The 26,167-nt window shown below is 34.7% G+C and overlaps 1 protein-coding gene across 9 annotated transcripts in view; it reads right to left on the reverse strand.

Annotated features, from left to right (window-relative positions):
• EXOC1 (exocyst complex component 1) overlaps positions 1–26,167 on the reverse strand; it is a 62,590-nt gene that overhangs the window by 26,785 nt on the left and 9,638 nt on the right. For 4 of the 9 annotated variants that reach the window (XM_086705021.1, XM_086705022.1, XM_086705017.1 and 1 more), the window contains exons 3-11: positions 24,501–24,631; positions 21,526–21,685; positions 18,633–18,653; positions 16,927–17,114; positions 13,924–14,151; positions 13,587–13,719; positions 12,618–12,727; positions 11,818–11,871; positions 4,329–4,478 (exon numbers count right to left, since the gene is read on the reverse strand). In XM_086705021.1, the coding sequence (XP_086561147.1) occupies positions 4,329–4,478; positions 11,818–11,871; positions 12,618–12,727; positions 13,587–13,719; positions 13,924–14,151; positions 16,927–17,114; positions 18,633–18,653; positions 21,526–21,685; positions 24,501–24,631 (1,175 nt within the window). The remainder of the gene's footprint in view (positions 1–4,328; positions 4,479–11,817; positions 11,872–12,617; positions 12,728–13,586; positions 13,720–13,923; positions 14,152–16,926; positions 17,115–18,632; positions 18,654–21,525; positions 21,686–24,500; positions 24,632–26,167) is intronic. The other 5 variants (XM_086705024.1, XM_086705023.1, XM_086705025.1 and 2 more) reach the window with 3 other exon arrangements.

The following is a 26,167-nucleotide window of genomic DNA, read 5'->3' on the forward strand; positions in this document are numbered from 1 at the left end:
TAACTCAACATAACAGACTGCATTCCAATATCCAAATTGCTTAAAGTACACATTACTACCCAAGCAATTTAAACAATTTCAAAACAGCTCCTCTGGTATCTAGAAAATAGTGACAAGAACAGACTATTGAAAATCATCCCCTTTCCCAATGCAACTCTAATGACTCGATACCTTTTTTCCAAGTATGTAACAGAACTCATTGGTGGGAAAGGCCACAGACAGTGTGACCATCAGTTCATTCATTTACCAAATTCTGAAGGAAGTCTCTCGTGAGGTGCCTCTTAGCACCTTGTATATAGCACCTTAAATTTAACTGTCATGAGTTTAAATACTGTTGTCTCAGGCAGTCTCTTCAACTTTATGTTGTGCTGACTGTAGTCTTACAGAGGTCTCTATATTTTACCTTCTCTTTACACCAAAAGGTAAATTCCACAAATGTAGAACGGAGGTTGAGAGAAGATGTCTGAGAATCTTCAAGACTGACTGTGAACCTCAGGAGATTATTAGGAGAGCAGAGCTCATTTCCTACCCAAGCATGGATAGACCATCTCTAATATTAATCGCCCCACATGAATAACTCAGAGCCACAGATAGGGGCCAGGGTCCTGGGGAGGAAGGAATCCGAGCAGCTGAGATAGTTTCCATAAGCTCTAATTATGTATACCAAAAATCAGGGCTTTCCTTAGACTCAGTCATAAGTAGAGCTGGGGCAGTGCCTTGTGATTCTTATCCCTTAAAGAATGTGAAACAGGCTTTTTTTGTTCCTGCCAAAAAGTGTGAGCTGCGGACACCCAACCAAGTGCAAACAGTATCTGGATTTAATTACTATTTCTTATTAAAGAAGCACTGGTTTGTCTGTTTCCTTCTTTCTCTCCCTCCTTCTTTCATTCTTCTCTTCCTTCTTCCTTTTTAATAAAATACTGGTTGTGATGACCCTTCAGCAACCAAATTAGATTATAAGGTAAAATACAGTCTGTCAAAAGTTCAAACCACAGGATCAAATAACATTCCCGGGAAATAAGTCAATTTCATTCAAAAAAGCTCATTAATATTGTCAATCAAAAATATACTGTGAGGAGAGAATGATTCCATAAATCATTGCCAGGTTGGCTATTGTCTTGTTTCTTCATTTAAATTACATTCATGAATACTACATTATATATAAAGATAGGGCAATAATACTCACTGAGAACACAATTAGGCAAAAAGCTTATTGATTACTTTACTTATTTGAATATTGACTAGGGGACAAAGCACTTGTTGGCACAAAACTCTTAAGGAGATATAATAATGTTTAATTATTCAAAATATTAATCCTCCTAAAACTTCAAAAGGCAAAGAATTCCAGTACTGTAAATACTTTTCTTTAAGATATCTCCAAATCAGAATTCTGTTGAATGAAAACAAAACAAAACAAAATATAACACAACAGTAGAGTTGCAGAACACTTAAAAGACTAATTCTGAGGAACAAAAATAATCTTACCTAAAATAGCTAGCCAGATAAGATGTACATACATACCTTAGAATATTCATAGTCTCTTTGAAAAGCATTTTTAAAACTATAGTTTAAAAGTATTATTTTTTTTTCCAAGGTTTATGTCCCCTTTCTTATGATCTCAGTTTAGAAGGGGAGTCAGATCTTACTTTAAATGAGCAAAGGCACTTTGAAGAGAAAATACATAAAGACTGATTTACAAGAATGTCCTATTGCCAAATGTGTTCATATTGATATACTGGTAGGACTGTACCAACTACTTTTTTCTTATCATCATAGTTCTCATAAATTTCTACCTACTCCACTGCCTTCTCACAAAGCATGAACCTGAGACTAGAGGAAGTTGTAATAATTATTTCAGTCAGTAGGAAGATAAAATGGGTTCGTGTATAAATATTAATTTCCTAAGAAAGAATAATCTTCATTATAAAACACTCTAAAAGAGAGCACCACTTTTTGAATAAAACTAGGAAAAATTTCTGCAAGCAAAACTAGCAAAAATAAGATGATTTTGCTAGCTAACTTCTGTTAGGAAATGTTTGGTCGTAAGCACATGGGTTGAGGGGAAGAGACTTTATATGAACAATCTCAGTATTTTTGTTTTTACTTCAAGAAACAACACATTACTCTTTCCAACTCAAGAACATCTTTTAAGGTCATGTTGTCCACATAATTAAATTATTACTAACTATTAAAATAGCTTCTACCTTACTTAAATTTATTGTTTTGAACTCCAAATTCATAAAAACATACAGATAAAATATTTTACTTGTTTTTCAAGGTATTTTTAGAATTTTAAGTAAACTGCTATTATATCTGACATATAAATATGGCTATTTATATATTTGAATTAGGTAGCAATTTTTTAGCTCCCTAAGTCACATGGTTAATTTCAATACTAAAGGTCACAGCAGAAATGCCAGAAAAGTACTGTATCCATGGCTTCCTGCCACAATGGCCATTTATTAAAGTTAAATTAGATCATGTATTTCTACTGCTCAAAGCCCACCCAAACTCCCTCCCCCATCTCCTGCATGGTAAAAGCCAAATCCTTACCAATGTACACAGTCCCTTCCTGATCTGTCCCGTCTGTCCCACCCTGCTTTACCTCTCTCCATTCTTCTTCTAAGGTCCTGTCTCTGGCCCTTTGTACTCCAACTATACTGGTCTCCTCATTGCTCCTCCAGTATATCAGGCATGCTCTTACCATAGGATACCTGTACTGTGCCTGGAAAGCCTTCCTCAAGAAACTCCCACTGTTCACCCCTGCTTATTTTTTTTTTAAGAGTTTTAAAATAATCTCTACACCCAACATGGGGCTTGAACAACCCTGAGATCAATAGTCTTATGCTGTACTGACTGAGACAGCCAGGTGCCAGGCGCCCCTCACCCTTGCTTTTTTTTTTTTTAATTAAAAAACAATTTTTTTTTTTTTAAGTAGGCTCCATGCCTAGCGTCAAGCCCAATGTGGGGTTGAACTCATGAACCTGACATCAAGACCTGAGCTGACATCAAGAGTCAGACGCCTAATTGACTGAGCCACCCAGGTGCCACTCACCCTTGCTTATTTTTAAAATCTATGCTCAAATATCACCTTCTCGATGCCTTATTTAAAACTACACCTGCCCCAGTCCCGGCATTCCCTGCTTTATTTTCTCCAGAACACTCAACGGTACCTTCTAATATACAACTAGCTTTTTTGCCAGTCTTTCTCCACCAGAACATGCGCTATGAGAAGGCAAACATTTGCCTGGTTCCTTCAGTGCTGTATCTCTAGCACTTACTTAACAAAAAAGCAGGTGCTCAATTCATATATGAATGAAGTGACTCATCTTCTCCAATTGCTGATGTTAATAGTATTGTTCTTTTAGTTTCCAAACCTAGAAAAGTTTGGCATCATCCTGTTTCTTCCAACCTTAGAGTCTTTCTTTTGGTTTATATTCTCTATTCCTACCACTATCTTCCTGATTTGGATTTCATCTAATTATTACATTAGGTTCTTAATTAATTTGCCTCACCTAGTCTCTCCCCATGTATGAGGAATGCTGTTAGGTCTTATGTCTCATGGCTTATCTTTTTCAACATAATTTCTCTCTGCCCCAGAATATGAAATTCTACTTCAGATGGGCTTGCATCCTCATTGCCCTAAAAAAGTCCTATTTTCCCACCTTTGTCTGCATGCTCCTCATCCCTGGAATGCCTTTCCTCTTTTTTTTTGGTTTATCTAATTCCACTCACTATTTAAAAACTCAATTCAAATCCAATATCTGCCGTGAAGTTTTCCTCCATGGCTTTAGGACACGGATTTCTCTTCTCTAAACTCATTTTCAGTTTGGCAGTTAATTTTTTGCTGATTGTTTTAAGTATAATTGCTCTCCCCAGTCAGATACAAGGTTCTTCAGAAGTAGGGCTTGCTTGTTAGGCCCTGTGTGCCTGGAATAGTGATACGCTTGCTTCATAAAGAGGCAACCTGCACTTGCTTAATCAAACACATTATCAACTCCTAGAGGGCAATGCCACACTTAGACATCTTCATATTCTCTATATTGCATATAAAGAAACTCAGGAAATAATTTCTGTATTTAACTAAACTGAAATTTAAGGCCACAGTACCACATACTACTATATTAAACTGGAGTTAGAAATTTAGCTCTTCTTTACCCAAGAAATGAAATAAATGTTCTGCCTCGTCAAATGAGCACTCAGAAATTCAATTACTTTCTGTTTCACGACTAATACTTCAAATGTCATGTGGGGAGCTGAATACATGACCTCTTGATTCTAGAAGATTATGCTCCATACTCGGTGAGTAATTGTTATCAAATTCATACCTTTGTTAGTCCCTCATATTTTCCATAATCTGTACTCTTCAGCCACTCCATCAACTTGGCATATCGAAGCAAGTCTCTATGAAATGGATGATGATTGGGTAAAGCCAGTTCAACAGAGTGCTGAGCAAGAGTTGAACTCTGATCGTGACCCTAGAGTGAGTAAATAAGTAAATAAATATATTGGCAGTACAAAGAAACATGTTGTAATTGAAAATTCTAAAAAATGACCAAATGTAGCCAAAGAAAAGCAAAGGAAGATAGAAAGCAAGATAAAAACCAAGTACTTACTTGTCTTTTATTATCATCCTGTGTAAGCTTACTGAACACTATCACCATAAATAGTCATAAACATGCAAGAATGGCACTCTGATAAACTACTCATGTCATCTTCTAAAGAATTGACAATAAATGTTTTAATCAAGCTCTTCTCTCCCATACCATCTCATTTTACAATTTACCAAGCAAATAAACTTCACAATACAACTGTATTGAGAAACACAATAAATAGGGAAGTCATTCAAAACAAATTGTCAGTATCTATGGTATTTCTATTAGAAATATACAATATTAAAAACAGTAGTTAAAACATAGAGGATACAGAATTTTAGAACTAGGAAGCACCACAGATGATGATATCCTAGGCTTTCCTGGATAATCCTTAATAATAGTATAATTTTAATCTTTCTAGTAATTAAATAAATACACCATGATTTTATTTTAAGACCTTGACAACCCTTTTATGTAAATAAATTAGTAAGCTATCAAACAGTCTTAGATGATGCATCCTGACTTTGTTTTGAAAAATACAGACCTGGAAGATCATCAGATCCAACAGCCTTATTTTCTAGAAGAGGAAATTGAAACTTAAAGAGTTACGTGATTTGCTCAGGTCGCAAGGAAGGAAAGCAAGAATTGGAAACTTAGTCATGTGAGTCTCACTTCCATTTTCTTTTAAAAACATACCTAAAAAATCATTTTAAGCAGACTCAAAAATTGCAAATGCCAATTATTTACTGGTATCTAAAATATAAAACAAAACAATAAAAATCTCTCCAGCCCTACTTTGAAACAATCTAGCTCTCTTTCTCTATTATTGGATCAATATTTGTCATGGAATTCAAAGCCAGGGTCTAAGAGATGGGAAGCTGAAAGATTAAAGGAGTTGATTCCCCTTGAAAATATTAGTTCCCAAGAATAAGGAAAGGGGAAAAAAAGACAGATTTATTTGACATCATTCTGACTTGATCTAATTTGCCTTGTCAGAAGTTATTTGTTATCATTCTGTTAAAATGACACAGTGACTGAGTTCTGGGATTGGTTAACTCATTTCCTAGTAAAGTTACCTAAACCCAATTATGTGTGTTTTATACTAGCTGACATAAACTGGCTGAATTTAAATTCTTTTAAAAGAGATTTCTTCTGGGGCGCCTGGGTGGCGCAGTCGGTTAAGCGTCCGACTTCAGCCAGGTCACGATCTCGCGCTCCGTGAGTTCGAGCCCCGCGTCGGGCTCTGGGCTGATGGCTCAGAGCCTGGAGCCTGTTTCCGATTCTGTGTCTCCCTCTCTCTCTGCCCCTCCCCCGTTCATGCTCTGTCTCTCTCTGTCCCAAAAATAAATAAACGTTGAAAAAAAAAAAAAAATTAAAAAAAAAAAAAAAAAGAGATTTCTTCTGTCTAATTTATTTCCTTTACTATATACATAAAATAAGAACTTAGTGGTTATGGACTTTTTAAAACAACTTCTTTTAAATACACAGTATCCAGAAAAAATTCCCGGATGAGGGAAACAAAGAATTCTCTAGTAATTGAGAAGTACCTTTAGAATAAGAAAGATAGGAGTATAAGACACATCAATAAAATATCATTATCTGAGTTCCTTCTTCATTAAAGCTTTCAAATCAGTCTGTTGGAGAATTTTCTTCTTGTGAGATTATATCCCCAACTTAAAATGGAAATAAATATAAGGACCCATTATATAGAAATTACATATAAAACTATATAGAACAATCAATATATTTCTTTAAAAATTTTTTTAATGTTTATTTTTGAGACAGAGAGAGGCAGAATGTGAGTGGGGGCAGGACAGAGACTGAGGGAGACACAGAATCCAAAGCAGGCTCCAGGCTCCGAGCTGTGAGCACAGTGCCTGATGCGGGGCTGGAACTCACCAACTGTGAGATCATGACCTGAGCGGAAGTCGGCTGCTTAACCAACTGAGCCACCCAGGTGCCCCTATGTATTTCTAAGATTAATCTTATTGATATCTACCTTAGGAAATTGGACCAGAGATAGCAGAAAAGTTAATCAGAAAACTAGATGACCAATTCAAAATAAGAACCAGAAAGGGTGAGACAATACAAGTTCACAGCTATCACAGACATTATATACAAGGTATACTGTGTATATAGGTCCATGATCCCTTTCTGTAATTCTAAAATACAAAAAGCTTGGAAAACTCAGTGTAAATTTGGTGTCAAATCTATTTTGATGGCAAAAGCTGACCTGAACTGACATGAGGCTGTTTATACTGTTTAGAATAACTATTCATATTTTTTGGTGTTGGACTATTGTGTCCCTAATCACAGAGCCCAGCTCCAGACCCTCCTGGAGTGGTTATGTAATATACAGTATATATACTATATTACTTTCCTAAAATCTGAAAAATTCTAAAAAGACAGCTGACCCCAATAGTTTTGGATAAGGGATCATGGACCTGTGTGAACATTCTTTTTTGAATGGCTGACTGAATATAAAACAATCACATTTTCCAAAAGAATCATTGTGGACTAAGAGCTACAGTGTTGAAAAATGGAACTATTCTATATATTTGGAATGCCTGGTCATCTACATGTTTTCTGTGAAGTAAAGACTTAACAATAAATATGAACAAAATTAATAATATTAAATAAAATATACAGTTATTATCACTGGACTATACTTCATCTCTCATCACAGTTGCCATAGATTTTTAAAATTCTTTATTAATAACAATATTAGACATCTCTTATCATCCAAAACAATCTTTTTCATTAATTTTTCTCAGTGATTCAAGACTCAAAATTATTGTTTTTGTTTAAAAAAATTTTTTTTTAGTTTATTTTATTTTGAGACAGTATGAGTCTGGGAGGGACAAAGACAAAGGGAGAGAAAGAGAATCCCAAGCATCCCAAGCAGGCTCTCTGCTGTCAGCGCAGCACCCAAGATAGGGCTTGAATTCACGAAACCGTAAGATCATGACCTGAGCTGAAACCAAGAGTCAGAGACTTAACTGACTGAGCCACCAAGATGCCCCAAAACCATTGTTTACGTTCTCCTAAAACTGTTCACTTAGGCTATTACATGTTACATTATATTATCTAATCTACAGTCAGGAAAAGTTCTTCAATTAAAAACCTCCTCCTCCCTGGGGCGCCTGGGTGGCTCAGTCAGTTAAGCATCCGTCTTTGGCCCAGGTCATGATCTTGTGGTTCATGGGTTTGAGCCCCATGTCAGGCTCAGTGATGACAGCTCAAAGCCTGGAGCCTGCTTCAGATTCTGTGTCTCCCTCTGTCTCTGCCCATCCCCATTCACCCTCAGTCTCTCTCTCAAAACTAAACATTAAAAAATATTTTTAAAAACCTTCCCCTCCCCTAAAAATGGAGAATTATTAATGTTTGTAGAGGATTTTACAGTTTACAAAGCTCTTTCACATATTACTATTCAAAGCTTTCTTTTGCAAACAGCATTTTAAGATCACCATCACCTGAAAATTTCCCTTCTACTATGAAGACAACATCATTACCTTCAAACTATTACTATTAAGATAGATTAAATGTGATTAGTGCTAATGGAAGATTTAACTTTAGAGAAAATGGTTCTAAAATAACTACAGAAAATAGGTAAATTAAAATTTTAAACTGTTCAATTCAATCAGTAATACAGGTAACTGTCACTTCTAGAACTCTCATGTGTGCACCACTTTATTCTTAAAAAAAAAAAAAAAAAAAAAAGAATGGGAGGTAGAGAGGCTCTGCTTTGCCCTATGCTTTTAGTGGTGCAGCATTTTGGATATTCCCATACAAATAAACCAGTGATTTAGTTCTTAAAATATATAAATAAAAATACAATTTCAAACAAACAAAAAATATTCTTTATACAGTAAAAAATGAAGACAGTGTTAAAAATTGCTTATTTTAAGTAATAATAAGTTAGTAACAATAACAATTTATTGAATGCCTGTCACCACGCTAGTTTCTATCTCTCTCTCTCTCCCTGTCTCTCTCTCTACATATATATACACAAATTCTGATGTTCATAATAACCTTGCAAAGTACTTTTCTCCTCATTTAAAAATACCAAAACTCTATTATAAACAAAATTTTAAAATAATATGGTAGGCTTTATCCAAATTAATCTAAGACAAACATTTTCTAAAAACCTAGCGCATCATAAATTTTCATTAGTGTATATGTTACTGGAATTTGTGGCACAAAGAGGTTAATTAACTTTCCCAAGGTCAGCCCGCTAGGAGGTAGCAAAGTCAGGGTTTTGAATATAGAAAGTTTGGCTCCACCGTCCTCCTCTTAACCACTTTACTATACTGACTTTCAAACAGAAATGATACACTCAAGTTAAGTGTTGAATAAATTTTCAAGATTTGGGAACTCTTTCTTTCTGTGTTATGGCATGTTTATTTTTGTTTTTTCAACGAAAAAAAAATCTGAACAAAGTTCCAACAAATACCACAAAAACTGATCTTAAATAATCATAATTCTTTCTAAGCTTTTAACTATAGATCATTAACCCATGTTTAGGAAATTGAGAAGAAACATGTTTAAGGGAACAATTTTTGTGAAATGAATTGAATATTGGTGATATATTTTACAGGCTTTATTTTAGCATTATGATGTTTCTAGAAATACATGTTGGAAGAAAAATTCCCAAACTTAAGCATATAGCAAACCCCTCACAACTTCAGTTTTTCTGGTTGTACTTATAAAAATTTTTTTGAGTTTATTTATTTACTTTTAGAGAGGTGAGAAAGAGAGAGAGAGACAGAGGGAGAGAGAGCACAAGCGGGAGAGGGGCAGAGAGAAAGAAAGACAGAACCCCAAGCAGGCTCCACACCATCAGTGCAGAGCCCAATGCAGGGCTCAAACTCACGAACCGTGAGATCATGATCTGAGCAGAGATCTGAGCCTAACCGACTGTGCCACCAGGAGCCTCTTTCCTGATTGTACTTTTAGTTCAGTGCATAATCATTTCTCACCCTATTGCAAAAGACAATGTACACAATTATGAGGTCTCTGTGGACCCAAAGGGGACAAAGAAGGGCAGAGAGCACTTATCCTTTCAAGCCAAATATTTCAAAAAACAACCAAAAGAATTTTTTAAAGGACATACATTTGATGCAACTATTTCCTCAATTTCACTAGCCTTAATTTGATTGCATGTTTTTCAATATCAGAATCCTAATTAGTGTAACTCACCTAATTCGCTAGTTGAATATCTTAATACACAAATCCCTAGTAAATGTAAAAATTATGGGTAAGAGTCTATAATTTCAATGGAAGCTGAGTGTGTAAGATCTAGAAGAGCCAAAAGAATCTAGTTAGTTGTTAAAAATATGACTATATATGTATATATAGTAAGAAGAGAATAACATTTCAAGTTTCATTAAAATACAGCCATGTGGATAGTACTAATACGAAAGCTGCATCACATATAGAATCCTCTGGATCAATGATTCCCAGATGCGCAGATGCTTTTCACTGGCCTACAACACTAAGAAACAAAAGGATAGAAGAGAGTTTCTCATAAAGGGAAATGTATTCATTTTAGAAGTCTGAAATCATAGTCTTTTTTTTGGTGCCAAGATAAAAAGATAGTGAAAGTGGGTGTCAGGATTTCTTTTTAAAAGTATTTACTTGGTAAAATAAAAAATCGGTGACTTGATAAATCTCCAAATTTTATTTTTTTTTAATTTTACTGATGCATGAATTTTAAAAAGACTGGAAATCAATGATCTTATATTACTGTCATGTGATCAACAGATTATTGTATTCTTCTGTACAGAAGTTACACATGTTGAATATATACACATTTGCCAAAAACTTCACTGCACAGACTGTTCAAGTGTTGTCTTATCCATGATGTCATATCTGACTAAATTCTCAGTAACCTTACTTTTGATTAAACCTTTAGCACACGTATATATATATATGTATATATATATATATATGCACACATATATATACATATATATACATATGTATATATACATATATATATACACACACAGACACACACACATACACAAACTATGTATATGTAGTCATACAATTAGCAATTTAATATACGCATTGCTATAGAGCTTTAAGTACATTAGTCTTAATGACTCCTTATAAACATCTCGAGTTTAGGAGCCATTTCTTATTCTTACATGTGGACTTCAGCAAGTATTTAATAGGCACATAGTGAAAACCTGGTGATTGACAAAGAAACGTACTATAATATGGTCATCAAATTTTCCCAGTTAGTTTGTTCTACAACTAGGAATAGAGATACCCACTTCCCAACTCTTTTGCTAGGTGACCTGATGCACTGAATTCAACACACAGAAAGTCTCTTTTCTATACTTGGGACATCCTCCTCCTCCACTTTCTTCAGCATATCCCAGGTTGTTGCAACATTCTGTTTTTTTCAACATGCATCACTCACATATAACAATACACATTAGATTTTCAGAACTGGAAGCATTCATATTAAACAAAGCCATTAGTTTATAAGGCAAGGAGGCAAAATCATAAATAACTGCATGTTACAACAATTAAGGGTGTAGAAAGGACTACTGTTTACCTACTGGTATTTCCAATACCACCTACAAATGTGGATAACATCACTATCAACAATGTTATTTTTAAAAACTATGGAATTGTACAGAAATAGGTATTATTGAAATACTAATGTAAGAAAAATGTGATTAGTATTTACTATGTGACTTCTGGATTTACTTTTTTCTTGATACTTTTCAGGTCAAATGAAACGTTAAGAGAGTTTTCCCCAATATTTCCCTCACATGCTTAGCTAGGAGGTCTTCCTTTATGTTTGCATATGTCACTGCTATGAGGACATTTACCCTACCTGAGTATATCTGTATCTCCCTTCCCTAGACTGTGAGCTACTCTGGGACAGGATTAGCCTCTCGTCTATCCCAAGTAGATGCCTGGTATGCATCCCAATCACCTGGTAAATGATTTCTAAATAAATGAAGGAGTGAATGAGTGAAAGAATGACAGGAAGAAAGACAAGCAGAATGAGATTAAATGCCTTTTTGGTCAAAATAAACTTTTGACTATGGGACATAAAAACCTGCTATAAATATGGTTAACAGGCAGCTTAAGTCAGTAAAGTTATAATCTATAAAGATTCTGCTGCTGTTAAGTTTAGCAAACTTTAGAGGAAAAAAAAAAAAAGAATCAGAGAAGCTTGAGCCAAATTTGATGTACTCACAGGCACCGAAAGAAAGTAGGACCTGTTATAGAGTTGAAGGAGGGCCTGAGTAAACTAATTGGAAATAAAATATAGTAAATACAATTGTTTTAGAATACTGCAAAGTGAAAACAAAGTAAGAATACAATGTTTCAGACAGCATTTCTTGACAAACAAAATTTCTCTAATTTTTTTTTTGTCTAATAACCCTAATAAGAGATGAAAAACATAAGAAACCTATTTTATTATGGCAGATTAAAATACCCTCTGTTCAAATCCCTTTAAGGTATTCTTAATATTATTAAAAGTAGTATTATTGCCACAACCTTAATTATAACCTCCTTTTTCATATAAAAATTAAATCAAATGGAATTTACAACTGAGCTATAGTCATTTTCCTCATATATATAAATACATAGAGCCAATAACATTTAAACTACCAAATCAAGTCCTGGTTCTCACCTCAAAATATTGAAAAATAAAATAGGCCAAGCAGTAAACATATAAGTTTGGACTTATTTTTATAAATAAGAACATTTAAATGTATATGTAACAAGTAAGCATTGTCATTTGATTTCTAGAATCAGAAAGTTTTAGCTGAAGGAACTAGACTGTCTACCTAAGGAGGCAGTTGAGTCCCAATGTACTTCTATGAGCAAATACTTAAAAGTCTTATTTAAAAATCTTAAATCAAATAAAACTGTGAAGGATTATACTGTGATCCCAATTAAACACATTATATTTTTGTGGAAATTTAAGTTTAAGGTAATATATTAAGTAGCTACAGAAACATGCCAGTTTTAATAATAAAATAAAATTACCTGTTGAACAAAAACATTGTTGAGGTGACTGGCCAGTCTCCGGGCAAAATGCTCTCGCAAATCACTGAAACGCTGCTGTTGCTGTTTGACTGCCAGGAGCATGTCATGGCCTGAAATCAGAATATTTCTTGACTGATTTAATGCGTAAAAAGATTTCTCGGATCTCCAATGAATACATTTTTTAAAAATTTTCTTAAAAAATTTTTTTTTATTTTAGAGAGAGAGAAAGAGAGACAGCTCAAGTGTGAGCTGGGGAGAGGGGCAGAGGGAAAGAGAGTGAATCCTAGGTAGGCTCCATGCTTGGTGCAGAGCCCGACGTGGGGCCTGATCTCATGACTCTGGAATCATGACATGAGCCCAAAGAGTGGGACGCTCAACCAACTGAGCCCCAGGTGCCCCATCAATGAACACATTTATAATAGTATCTGAATTGCAGTTTTGAAGAACCCAAAGTTTTATTGGTTTATTTGTATGCTTTATAAAGAAAAGTAAGCAAGAGAAAAAAATATAACACCGTGGTTCTCCAAGCATCATCGGGGAACTGTTGGAAATGTAGAATGTAGGGCTTTCGCCGAGACTTACTGAATCTGGGGGTGAGGCCTGGTAATATGTGTTTTCACAAGCCCTCTCCAGGATTCTGAGGCAAACTGAAGTTTTGGAGCCACTGGTTTAGCAAAACCTCATGCTCTCTGGTCTAATCAAAGTATCTACTTTGTGCTAGCTTCTACAGACTGTACTAAAGAAAAATCATGGTGTTAACTAGAGTCCTTGATGGTCAGAGGAACTGAAATGAAAAGTTTTTGGTACCAACAGAAACATATTTTGAAATAAGGGAAGCTTGTTTGAGGAGCTAATACTAAAGTCACCCTAAACCACTTGCCTCGTGTATTTCTTGTCAAAACTTTATACCAAGTTACAGGCTTAGTCTCAGATTCTTGGTCAGATTTTGTCATTTCTAATGAACATTACCTGGTCGAAGAGCTACATTCATGCACTGTAGAAGGGCATCTGCGGCATTGGTGCAGGCCTCAATGCCTCTGGAGGAAGCAAGATCTCCTTCCTGAAGGGCCTTTATATGACCTTTGGCCAAGTCCATGTGGTTCTGGAATATATATAAATGTACCATCTGCACATGTAATTTTGGGAAATTTATAGGTAAGATGCTATTCAATCCTATCATAAAGTCTTTGGAATTATTTTAAATCCTATTTTCATAAGGAAATTAGAAAATTTTTACAAATGGGTTTTATATATTATCATTAGATTTTTTGTTTTGTTGGTGGTGGCAATCTACAAACATACTTACCACAAGAAACTCTATTTCAGACAGGAGTTTTACATTATTAGTGTTACTAAGATGAATTAGGTGGTTGCTTTCAGAGATCTGATCCATTTGTTCTTTTACGCTTTGGAGCATTTCCTCATAACTGCTCAGTTTCAATTCAATCTGATCTACCTCCTTTAAAGCCTCATCCAGCAACTTCATCAGGATGTTCACTTGCTTTTCAGAGGCCATGATTGATTGGATGTTAGCCTACAAAGTGAAAAACAAAAGTAACTCTTATTATTTGAACGTATAAAAGAAGCGTTAAGATGAAATATTTCTAAATCCCTTTGACAACTGAGTAACACAGATTGGTATATATCTATGCATTTATTTTAGTTTATCACTTTAAGATTATGTTCTACGTTTTACACAGTATTTCAAGAAGATACACTTGCCTCTCTATCAAGGTTAGGAACCATGCCTCAGTATTTTATATTTCCCCAGATTTCACAAGTAGGGTTCTGTCCCACAATGTATCATCAGTGCTGATATATTTCCAGTTCTGACACTTCTTCCAATTCCACTAGCTAAATTTTCTATACTTAACATTTTTGTAAAATGCTAAAAAAAAAAAAAAAGCATAATCACCTGTGTAATACCTTGGTCAAGAGGGTAGCAGTGGTATACCAGACTTTGGAGGATACACAGAACTAATCTATAACTATAGTACAATTAGTACTTAGAGAATGTGGAAGAGCCACAACCATAAGACCACATGACCAGAGACTATATAGCCATAAGATAGCTCCTTCTATTGTCTTCTTTCTTTTCTCTTTCTTTTTTTTTTTAAATTTTTTTAAATGTTTATTTATTTTTGAGAGAGACAGAGAGCCAGAGCGCAAGCAGGGGAGGGGCAGAGAGAGAGAGGGAGACACAGAATCGGAAGCAGGCTCCAGGCTCTGAGGTATCAGCACAGAGCCCAACGTGGGGCTTGAACTCATGAGCCTTCGAGCTGTGAGATCATGACCTGAGCTGAAGTGGGCTGCTTGACTGACTGAGCCACCCAGGCGCCCCTCTTTTCTCTTTCATTTGCAACTACTGTATATTTTTTTCCCTGGGCAAAACAATAACAAACCACCATCCCCTTATCATTGTTTTCTAAGTGATTCTGACTAATTGATTCTAAATTTCTTGAAATATGGAAGCTGTCAAATCCAAAATAAAATTGGAAAGCAATATGATAACTTGGAACATATATGCAATATTAATTAGAAAATAAAACCCAGGGGCGCCTGGGTGGCTCTGTCAGTTTAAGCGTCCAACTTCGGCTCAGGTCATAATCTCACGGCTTGTGAGTTTGAGCCCCGCGTTGGGCTCTGTGCTGACAGCTCAGAGACTGGAGCCTGCTTCAGATTCTGTGTCTGCCTCTCTCTCTCTGCCCCTTCCCCATCATGTTCTGTCTCTCAAAAATAAACAAACATTACAAAAAGAAAAAAAAAGAAAAAACATAAACCACCAAGCCACATTAAGAAAGCAGGTAACATGGTATGAGCAAAAAATTTGGACAAGGATGAAAAGAATTTCATTCCACAGTTGATATGTTGTAATTTCACACATATTATTTTATAAGCTATTCATAATAATTCAACTATAAGTACAGCCCAACTGTAAGAGTCAGCAGAGTACAGAACCATTGAATATATCTCTTAAGTAGCAGACCTGGGGCTTGAACCTGTCCAGGACAATTTCCACTTTAACATCTTGAAGTTTCTTCTAGGCTTTGCTTCGAGTGAATTTTATAAACTTGTAAACTTGGGACTATTCATGTAATCTCATAAATTTTGTACCTTTCATATATAAAATGCCCAAATTCTTTAAGCTTTTAAAATATTCCTCATTCTCTGAGGGTTTTTCTTAAATGCTTACTTTGTGTACACAAAACAAAAAATACCACATGGTCTTCTGTTAGATTTTTCTCACATTAGTGGTGTTATTTTTAGCTATATCTTTTAGCTCCTTACTTTCTAAAGATGCGCATTTAGTTTATTGACTCAGAAACCATGCATGCAAATTAAAAAGAGCTATCCTGGGGCGCCTGGGTGGCGCAGTCGGTTAAGCGTCCGACTTCAGCCAGGTCATGATCTCGCGGTCCGTGAGTTCGAGCCCCGCGTCAGGCTCTGGGCTGATGGCTCAGAGCCTGGAGCCTGTTTCCGATTCTGTGTCTCCCTCTCTCTGCCCCTCCCCCGTTCATGCTCTGTCTCTCTCTGTCCCAAAAATAAATAAACGTTGAAAAAAAATAAATAAATAAATAAAAAGAGCTATCCTAAAACATTTTAGCAGAGGAGCCAAACCCCCTTTTTCCCTGGCTCTCTTGTTTTCACTACACTTATTCTGCTCCTTTTGGGTAAATGAAATGATTTATCTTAACCTAATTTTTCTATTTCTTCTTTTTTTTTTTTTTAATGTTTATTTATTTTTGAGAGAGAACATGAGTGGCAGCAGAGACACAGAATCCGAAGTAGGCTCCATCCAGGCTCTGAGCTGTCAGCACAGAGCCTGATGCGAGGCTTGAACTCGTGAACTGTGAGATCATGACCTGAGCTGAAGTCCGATGCTCAACCGACTGAGCCACCCATGTGCCCCTAATTTTTCTATTTCTAATTTGTACCTATTTTTTTTTTTTCCAAACCACAAAAATGCTACTCTTTTGCACTGGACTGTTCTGTGGTGTTTCAGAGACTGGGGGGAAGCAACCCCCAAGTTGTTTCTGGTTGGCTACTTTTTACTTCCATCACTTCATGTCAAGAGCCACCCCCAAATCCTGAACTTCAGCCAACTGCCTTCACTAGCCTGACTAATAGGAATGCTTCTGTCTTTTGAACAAGAACAGTGAGACACATGGCATCTGGTAATGTGCTTACAGAGAAAGATGGCAATAATCACATTATAAAGGCTTAAGTACTAAGGCAGTAAAATTTGAAGATCCCCAGTCTTCTCAATCCACTACACATCATTCACTCACAGACTGTAAAAAAGTCTTACCCCATCTAGCACCTGTAGCTCTCTGGACAACCTTTCTGCAAAGGCCTCAGCATTAGAGATTGCACATTCACAGCCTTCCATCATTATTTCAATATCCTGCTCTTCTCTTGCATTTAACTCTTGGTAAACATCTACTACTTCTTCATCACCTCCTGTCACACTCTGATTTTCTCCACTTGGAACAGATTCTTTAAAAGGGTAAAAATAAAAAATTAAGTAGTAAAAAAGTAGGAAGGACAGTAACATGGTACTTATAGTCAGTTATAAGCACAGGTCACATTTAATGGCTGAAAAATAGGAAAAAATGATTTAGAATATTAAAAAAAAACCTCTTATTTTTATGAAAGACTGCATATGTTAATATAATGTTTACTATAACAATTATTATAACAAATACAAAGCATGCAGTCTAATTCACTCACTTATAAGTGTTAGAACAGGCTTTAGTACAATTTCCCCAAATATAATTAAACTAAAAAAAATAAATACAAAACCAGAAACAAAACATGTGCCCAATCTATTTTTCCTATGTGAGGTGGTTGTTTCACTAATAAAACAATGATTATGAATAAAGGACACATAAAAAAGAATTTCCTTTCCTTTTTTTCCCCTGGGTAACATTTTTCTTCTGTTCTTTTTGTCCTTATTATGGTTTTTTTTTTTTTTCAAATAAATTTTAATTGAAATGAAAAATGCATTCACATTTTGGGTATTGAAAATATTAACTGAATTTTCCTTTTCTTTGTTTAAAAAATTTTCATATGCATTGATAAAATTTCTAAAGATCAGGTATAAAAACATTCTCAACAAGTCTGTAGGAACAAGAGCAACAATAATATGGCTATTTGAAATTACAAAAATTTAAATGGTCTTCATGTCTTAACAAAAGACCAAGAGATGAAATGTGAGATGTCTTCTGGATAAATGTTCCAGTTCAATTTTTTGACAAAATACAGTCAGCTAATGGAATTTTATGTAAAGCTTGAGGTCAGGAGAGGTAAAGTGAAAAAAAAATTTTTTTTACTCCTTAAATAAAACTCTAAATAAAGCTACTGATTTTCATAAACTTAACGGGACACAATTTAAATCACAACCTCTGGACACTTTAAATATTCATTATTTTGTATGAAAATGAATATTTATATTCAGCATGACTTGGCATATGTTAATTTGTTCTAGAAAAAAACAACCAATTCAAAGTAATAAATGATTTGCTCCTAAGAAAAATAATTTGGCAGTCTTAGATAATGTCCCAGAAAAAAAAAAGGACGGGAATAAAACTTTTGGTACAGGCAATTACAGATTACAGTATATAAGTTCTTCAGACAGGCATCACTTAGCTCCTTGTCCTCTGAACAAGTCCATTTTAGTTCACTGTGGAAATGCTAAATTGTCATATCTGACAGTTTATTAGCCACTAGGGGGCAGGAACTGCCCAAATCATTCTGTATAGCTCCTTACACAAGTGGATATTTAAAATAAACAAATACTTTAAGTGATCATAACGGCTTCAGAAGTATTTTCTCTTCCATGAAATAGTCCTTTGGAGGTCAATAATGAATCCTATCATTAATTTTATTACTATATGGATTTTGTGGTAATAAACTTGTCCCTATGCACAATTTCATAAAATATGCAAACAGTACATAACAATGGCAAGTAGTAAAAATATATGGAATAGAATAAGAAGAAAAGGTGTTACGCACCTTCTGTAACTTTAGGCAGTTCTGGAGAGTAAAAAGGTATGAAAAAAGCAGAGGAAAGTAAGCAAAGAATATTAGCTGGGTAGAAAAGTATACAGGTTTAAAATTTTTAAATACTACCCATATTTCATTTGAACTTCTGATACCTTGAAGTTTAAAAGACAATGTCCAAATCAACTACAAAGTGAAAAGATCCATAGAAGCTAAATTTCCAGAGTTAATTCCCTCATTCTTTTTCTGATAATGACTAAAAATAAATTTATCTTTCTATTTTCTTTTTTTTAAGACATAGCACTGACTAGTCCTTGGAGAAAACTGGGAAATAGATCATTTCCTGGGAATTATTTTTAGGTCAGCTGTGACTCATGCATTTAGTCTAGTTATTTTCACTGAAGGCCCAAAAACTTTACCCAGACATTCCCTCACAATAGATTAGTCATAAAACACTGTTAGAAAAGACGAGATTAGAACAATTTTTTAAAAAACCACATGAGATATCAGTTCAAACTGGCTTTTCAGGATTCAAGTCAAAGATTTTTTTTTTAATCTGGTTATAATAATGAAAAAGAAAAAGCCAACAAAAACTTGACTCTACTTCAATTGCTAACAAAATCCTCCTTTAAAAACCTTCTTCTGAGAAGCCCCACTTACTAGCATAAACATTCAATTGTCACCAATAAAAAAAACCACTAAAGTCGACACTGCTAGAATTCACAATGAAATCTTACTTGGATGATTATTTATCTCTTAAAAGTAGATGGTGATAATTTCTTATTTGTTTTCTAATATCATGCAAAGCTTAGACACGTTTATTATTTTAATGGGAATCAACGGCTATGATTTAAAAATTCTTTAAAACATTAAAACAAGTGTGCAAACATTAATAAAAGATATTTTCTGAACTCCACTAAACCAAAGCAACAGTTAATTGGTTTACAGGAAATGATTTTCAAAATGAGATCCTTAAGGATCTTCACAGTATTCCTAAAACTGATTTGAATTAGGGATAACTTTTATAAACATGAAAATGTCTACACTGTTTTAGGCCCTAAAAAATTAAATGCCTTTCTTTTTTTAAAAAAGCTAGACACTTCGTTCTAAAAAACAGCAATATTCTTCTCACTGATTATGGTAATATTTCTTAATAAGGGAAACCAGGTAGTGTACATATTTTCCCATACCATTGCTTCAATAAAATGTATTGGTTTAAAACACATCATAGGCAATGAATAACTTCTGGAGATACACAACAATTAAAAACAGAATAGCAATCATTCCCTCATCAAATTGTTCAACCTGAAATGGCTAAATAAATAAATAAATAAATGCCACTCAAAACAAATTAAACCACTATTCAAGGAATGAAAAATTACCATCTATTTCTTGATGGTCATTCCCTCAACATACTCATCTGCCAAGACACTGGGGTCTAATGTTGGTGAGATGCCAGCCCTGCGGGCTCCTACACAGGGGCCCTACTGGTGGGCGTAGCACAAGACCTAACAGATGTGACTTGCCTCTGCCAGTTTCAAGCATCAAACCTGAAACCAGTAACGGGCTTACTAATTACTAAGTGTTGGGAAAGAATACAGTACTATATTTCAGAGGAAATATCCACAGTCAAACAGAAAAGGAAGAAGTAAAACAGAATAGGGAAAAGACAGAGGCAAGTGGCTAAGTAAATGAACAGTTTGAAGCATCTGAAGCTGCCGTTTTTATAGGTCAAAATGGTTGAATATTGGCTACTTCAGATGTTTCAACCAAACAGAATGAAGGTCCTATTTTAAAATGCTAATATATAGCTTAGGACAAATTTAAATATTCTTTCTAATATATATTATGCAGGACAAATCTGTTTTTTCATCAATAAAGAGGAGAAACAACTTTCACCTGCATACCGGCTGTTATTTCAACTGCTTTCTTTGAGATAAAGAATACAACACAAATTGTATCCCCAAAGCATGGAGAACCATGTTCTTACAATGTTTATGTCTTTATGAAAGAAATTTTAAAATAATAAAATCTTACTGTACACTTTTAATATGTAACAGCAGAGTTTTTGTCTTATAACACAAAATAATCCATAGTAACATCCCTGAAGAAACACTGATCAAAAATATCCTATTTAACTCATGTCTAAGAATTTTACCCTGATAATATAATAATAATAGCTACTATTTATTGAGCACTTACTATATACCTCACATTGTTCTCATCATGTTCATATGTTAAGTCACTCAGTCCTCACAACAACACTACAGGGAGGATACTATTACTATCTCTATTTCTGAGATAAAGAAAATTGAAACATAGAATAACCCAAAGTCACATAATTGGTAAGTAACAAAACCAGGATTTAAGCCCAATCAGTCTGACTCAAGTTGTGTTCTTGATTACTATACCTACACTCTGCACAAAAATACAGCTACAAGGATATTCATGTCAAAGCTGTTTAAAATAAGCAAAATTTGGAAATTTTAAAATAAATGATTAAATAAATTATGGTATATCCATGAAATGGAATACTATGGTACCACTAAAAATAATGTATTTAATAACATGAAAAATGTTCATTATAAAAAAAAGTATGTTAGAAAACAGAATGTGAATTTCCTTGTTTTAAAAGTGTTTAAACATGCATAGAAAAAACATTAGAAGACTAACAAAACGCTAACAGCAGTTATCTCTGAGAATTAAGTTTATAAGTGATTTTTATTTAGTTAGTTTAATGTATCAATTTCTATAATAAGTATCACTTATGCAATAAGAAAAGTTACTTTTCATTTCCTTCGCAATATAAGGTAAATCAGTGTTCTAATAATTTTGAGTAATGTCAAATTATATATACACTTGTAGATATACTTGATTTTACATATACATTTTTATTTCACTTTACCTTCCAAGAGCTGTGAGCTAACATTGACAAAATCAATTTTCTTCCGGAGATATCGCTGATTCAATTTCCAAATGCATGAAATAAATGCATTCTTTTCAGCAGTGCTGCTGGCAACCCATTTATATATTTTTTCAAAATGTAAATCAAATTCAGGATTTTCCTGAAATAAAAATATACAAAAGATATTGTTTTTTGATCATATCCCTTTTTCATTATTATAAAATTGACATTCAATAAAATGAAAAGCTGAAGCTGTTCTTAAAGAAAAAAATCACCATTAAAAATCAGCCAAGTGACTTACAGAAAATGATTCAGAGAATTCAATTATAGGAAAAACTTTGTTTACCTCCCAAAAGAAGCTGGATAAAAAAACAACAGAGTGTTTTAGTAATTTCCTTCCTATGCCCCTGAAGTATATGAGTGGAAGTTTAAGATGGTAAAGCTCTGTGTCCCAGCTTCCTAGTCTATGAGGTGACAATGGTCTCCAATTTTGATGTGGTCATAATTTTTCTTTTTAAATTGCCTATGGGGTTTTAGAGTCATACCTATCCTTTGATAATGCACTATTATTCATAACTGTAATTTGACACTAAATCCTTCGTAAAGAATATATCTTCTATATACACAACATGTGAGAAAAAATACAATCTACATCCCAGTGTGGTTTCTGAGAACAAATGAGATGAAAAGCATGGACTGATTCAATTCTCAATTTTGAAAATAGAGAATAATTAAAGGTGCCTCAAAAATAAAAAGTTCTGGTTAGCCTGGAAGTTCTTTCGAATGACAAAGAAGCTCAACTCTTGTGAGAGAAGTGCACCATGCTCTCTCTATTTCTTAAGCCTCATTGCAGCAGTAACTTCATACCAGCCTACTATTTCTCCCTTGAATGTAGAATCACCTGTCATATAAAAGATGAAAACATATGGATGTATGCTGTTCTTCACATCCAAGGAATTAAAAAATAGATTCAAATGTTCTTAATGTTCTATGAGAAGATAATAAAATATTCAATTAATTCAAAGTGTTATTTACGGAAGGACAAAATGTAAATAAATGCCTAAAAGGTAAGTGAAGTTATATCAGAGTTTCACTGTGAAAACTTGGGATAATTTAGGTATCAGGACTTGAGCTGGTACAACAATAGCATTATGGTAGCATGGAACTACTAATTAGATCAATAAGCAGAATTGGAGCATCAAAAGATAAAAAATTGGCATTTATAATGAAGAGGTAATTGCATTATTACTTATAAAAAAACCTAAGAGTATTGGCAACTAATCCAAAACTTGATGGGAAATGATCTCTTCCCTGGGAATATTTCCCATAATGCCATAAAAGAAGCTGAGTGCTCCAGTGGCAACACTCACACAAATCAATGTGTGACACTAAATGGCTAATGTTAGGCTATGTATAAAAATTTTATGTTTTATATCCATATATAGTGTACACACGCCAAGGTGCCTACATAAAATGAAAAAAAAAATCCATTAAGAAAGCGAGCAATGAGGCATCAGCTGTGAGAAAGCATACAAATAAGCATCAGCAATGTTAGTGAATTATGCAAGTCAATGGGGTTATAAAGTGCAAAACTATTGAAGGAAAAAGCCTCTTTAATAAAGACGCATTTCTAAAAAGCCCTTACAGTATTTTCTCTTAACCAGAAACCTACCAAAAAAGTCTCTACTCTTGATCTTTTCCCATGGTAACAGAATTTATTAAATAGTTTATTGAAGTGTTTTGGGTGCCCCTTAGGGATAAAGCAATGGCCCACTGTGCCTAAAATACTTATAGAAAGGCATTCTCTACATATGTTAGAAATCTGAATTCTGAATTGCATATTTTAGATACATGAAGCTCCCCGGAAGTTGTTTTTGCTTCATTTAAAAAGTATTTTTCACCTGACTCAACTGCCTGTCATTTTGTCCAGCTTTTAGTTCCCCAGAAGTCTGTCCCAGGATAAGGACAAAGTCAGACTTTTATTTTATTGGATTATTCTACAGAGGTAGCTTTTACATCTCTGGACCTTTTAAAAATAAATGTGTGAGACTGGAAGGGTTAAATCAAAGGGCATCTGAAATTACATTAATGTAAGCCTTGCTATCAACCCATCACAAAACATTTCCCAGATCCCTGGAGGTGCCGTTGGTTGCAGAGGAAGATGAGGGGCAAGGTTAGAGAGGCTGAGGAGGAAGGAAAACCTAACTTAACCAGAAGAGCTCCACTTGGTTTCTTTGAAAAAAGGGTGTTGCTGTGAAAAGCCTTGACTTGTCGGAAATAAATGTGGTCCTTTCACATGACTGTCACATTATTCAACTTTCTTAAAGTTTGAGTGTGGCTTAAGTGAGAAGTGTAATATTTACATTCTTATATCTTAGTCTTTAAGTTCCTTAAAATAAGGTGTTTAACTCACTATCGCTTCCTTTACTTGAGCCACAAATATGAAAACATGGTCTCAAAAGGCCAGCCTGGTTGCCTCAGATGATGATTTTACATTAATTTGTGAAGACTAAGAAAGATTCACTTTGGTTATAGTATTACACACCATTTTGAACTAAGTTTTACCAAAACAATGAAGGATTTTAAAAACCCATTCACACGACACTTTAAAAGGTGTACTTATATATAGACTTTATACTAAATATATAATCTATATAAATCTATACAAATCTATAATCTAATCTAAATATAGAAACACCTAGTTATTTTGCTCCAGTTTACATAACTTGTGCACAAACATAATTGTAGCTCAAAAAAAGTAAAAACAATGAAACATACATATGTTTTTATTTTAGTTGCTTGAGACTGAGGTGTGGGAAATGAAAGATTTAATGATACATTTTAAACTAATTCCAGCTTAGTTGGTAGAGCAGAGGGTCACAAAAGAAGTGTAGGTCATCTTAGAAGACATAATACTATGTTATAAGATGAAAGACACTTTCTGAACACAGGTCAAAGAACTAAGCAAAACGTACTTTAATAGCATCCTTGGCATCTACCACAGCAAGGTCTCGAAGGGCCCAAGCAATCTGCCTTTTGTAGAAATCTCCTTTGTCGGATTTTTTAACTTTGACCATCTTCACCTGCACGGGGCGTTCAGTTGTCACTGTTGAATAAAACATACTTTCACTAGAAATAGTCACTCACTTATTCTTCATCCATTCATTTACTCATTGCAAATACAGTTGTCAGGTGCCTGTACATGATACTAAACCAGTATTATATATTATGTTAAACCAGTTAGGAGTAGTATTTCCTAACACATGCTATGACTGAGGGATGCACAAAGTATCAAAGGAACATCTAAATCTCAGATGACAGGGTCAGAGAGGCAGATTCCTTGAGAAGTAAAGCTTCAGACCAGTTTTGAAGGAAGAGTATGAGGTAGATAAAAAGAGTCCTAGTGGTGCCTGGGTGGCTCAGTCAGTTAAGCATCTGACACTTGATTTCGGCTCAGGTCATGATCTCACAGTTTATGAGTTCGAGTCCCACATCGGGCTCCATGCTGATAGTGCAGAGCCTGCTTGGGATTCTCTCTCTTTCTCTCTCTCTTTCTGCCCCTCCTGCACACATGTGCTCACTCTCTGTCTTTCAAAATAAATGAATAAACTTTTTAAAGAAAAAAAGCTCTAAAGAATGACTGCCAGGGGCGCCTGGGTGGCGCAGTCGGTTGAGCGTCCGACTTCAGCCAGGTCACGATCTCGCGGTCCGTGAGTTTGAGCCCCGCGTCGGGCTCTGGGCTGATGGCTCGGAGCCTGGAGCCTGTTTCCGATTCTATGTCTCCCTCTCTCTCTGCCCCTCGCCCATTCATGCTCTGTCTCTCTCTGTCCCAAAAATAAATAAACGTTGAAAAAAAAATTAAAAAAAAAAAAAAAAAGAATGACTGCCATACATAAAGCCAAAGGGGCTTGAAAGAGCATAACACCGATTCAGAGAACAATAAGTAGTTCAGTATGGATTATACATGTAATAAAGTGGATGGAAACAAAGTTACCAAAAAAGATGAAAGTTCAGATCACAGATGAAAGTTCAGATCACAAAGGACCTTTATCTGAGGTTGTAGGGGTGCTCTTAGAGGATTTTAATTGGGGAAATGATATGCTCTAACTTGTTTCTAAAAATTACTCTAGCAGCAGAATACTGGATGGATTGGAGTGAATACCAATACATTAAAAAATTTAGATGAAGTGGTTAAATCTCTAAAAAATGTAAATTACCAAAAATGACTTAAGAATAGAAAATCTACAACCACTAAAGAAAGTGAAGTGAAAAATCTCTCCCCCAAAACTTAGTCTAACACAGTTTTACTGGTACCTTTTGCCAAGCTTTCCAAGGAAACATTCCAAATGCACATAACTATTCCACTGTACAAAAAACAAGGGAACACTCCCGACTTACCTTATGACTTTGGTTGCAAGGCCAAAGACAGTATACAAAAGAAAATTATAAGACCATGTCACTAATGAACATGGGTGAAAAATCTTATAACTACAAATGTACAAATAATTATGAATAAATACTGCATTGGCAAACTTAATTCAGGGGCATATACAAAAGATAATATTTTACCAAGTGTGAGATGTACATTTTTTCCCACATTTTAACATCTCTGAAATCAGAATATATCTTAACAATCGAAGTA

Source organism: Puma concolor, chromosome B1 (assembly GCF_028749965.1).
Source record: "Puma concolor isolate L17-30 chromosome B1, mPumCon1.1.hap2, whole genome shotgun sequence".
Classification (NCBI taxonomy): domain Eukaryota; kingdom Metazoa; phylum Chordata; class Mammalia; order Carnivora; family Felidae; genus Puma; species Puma concolor.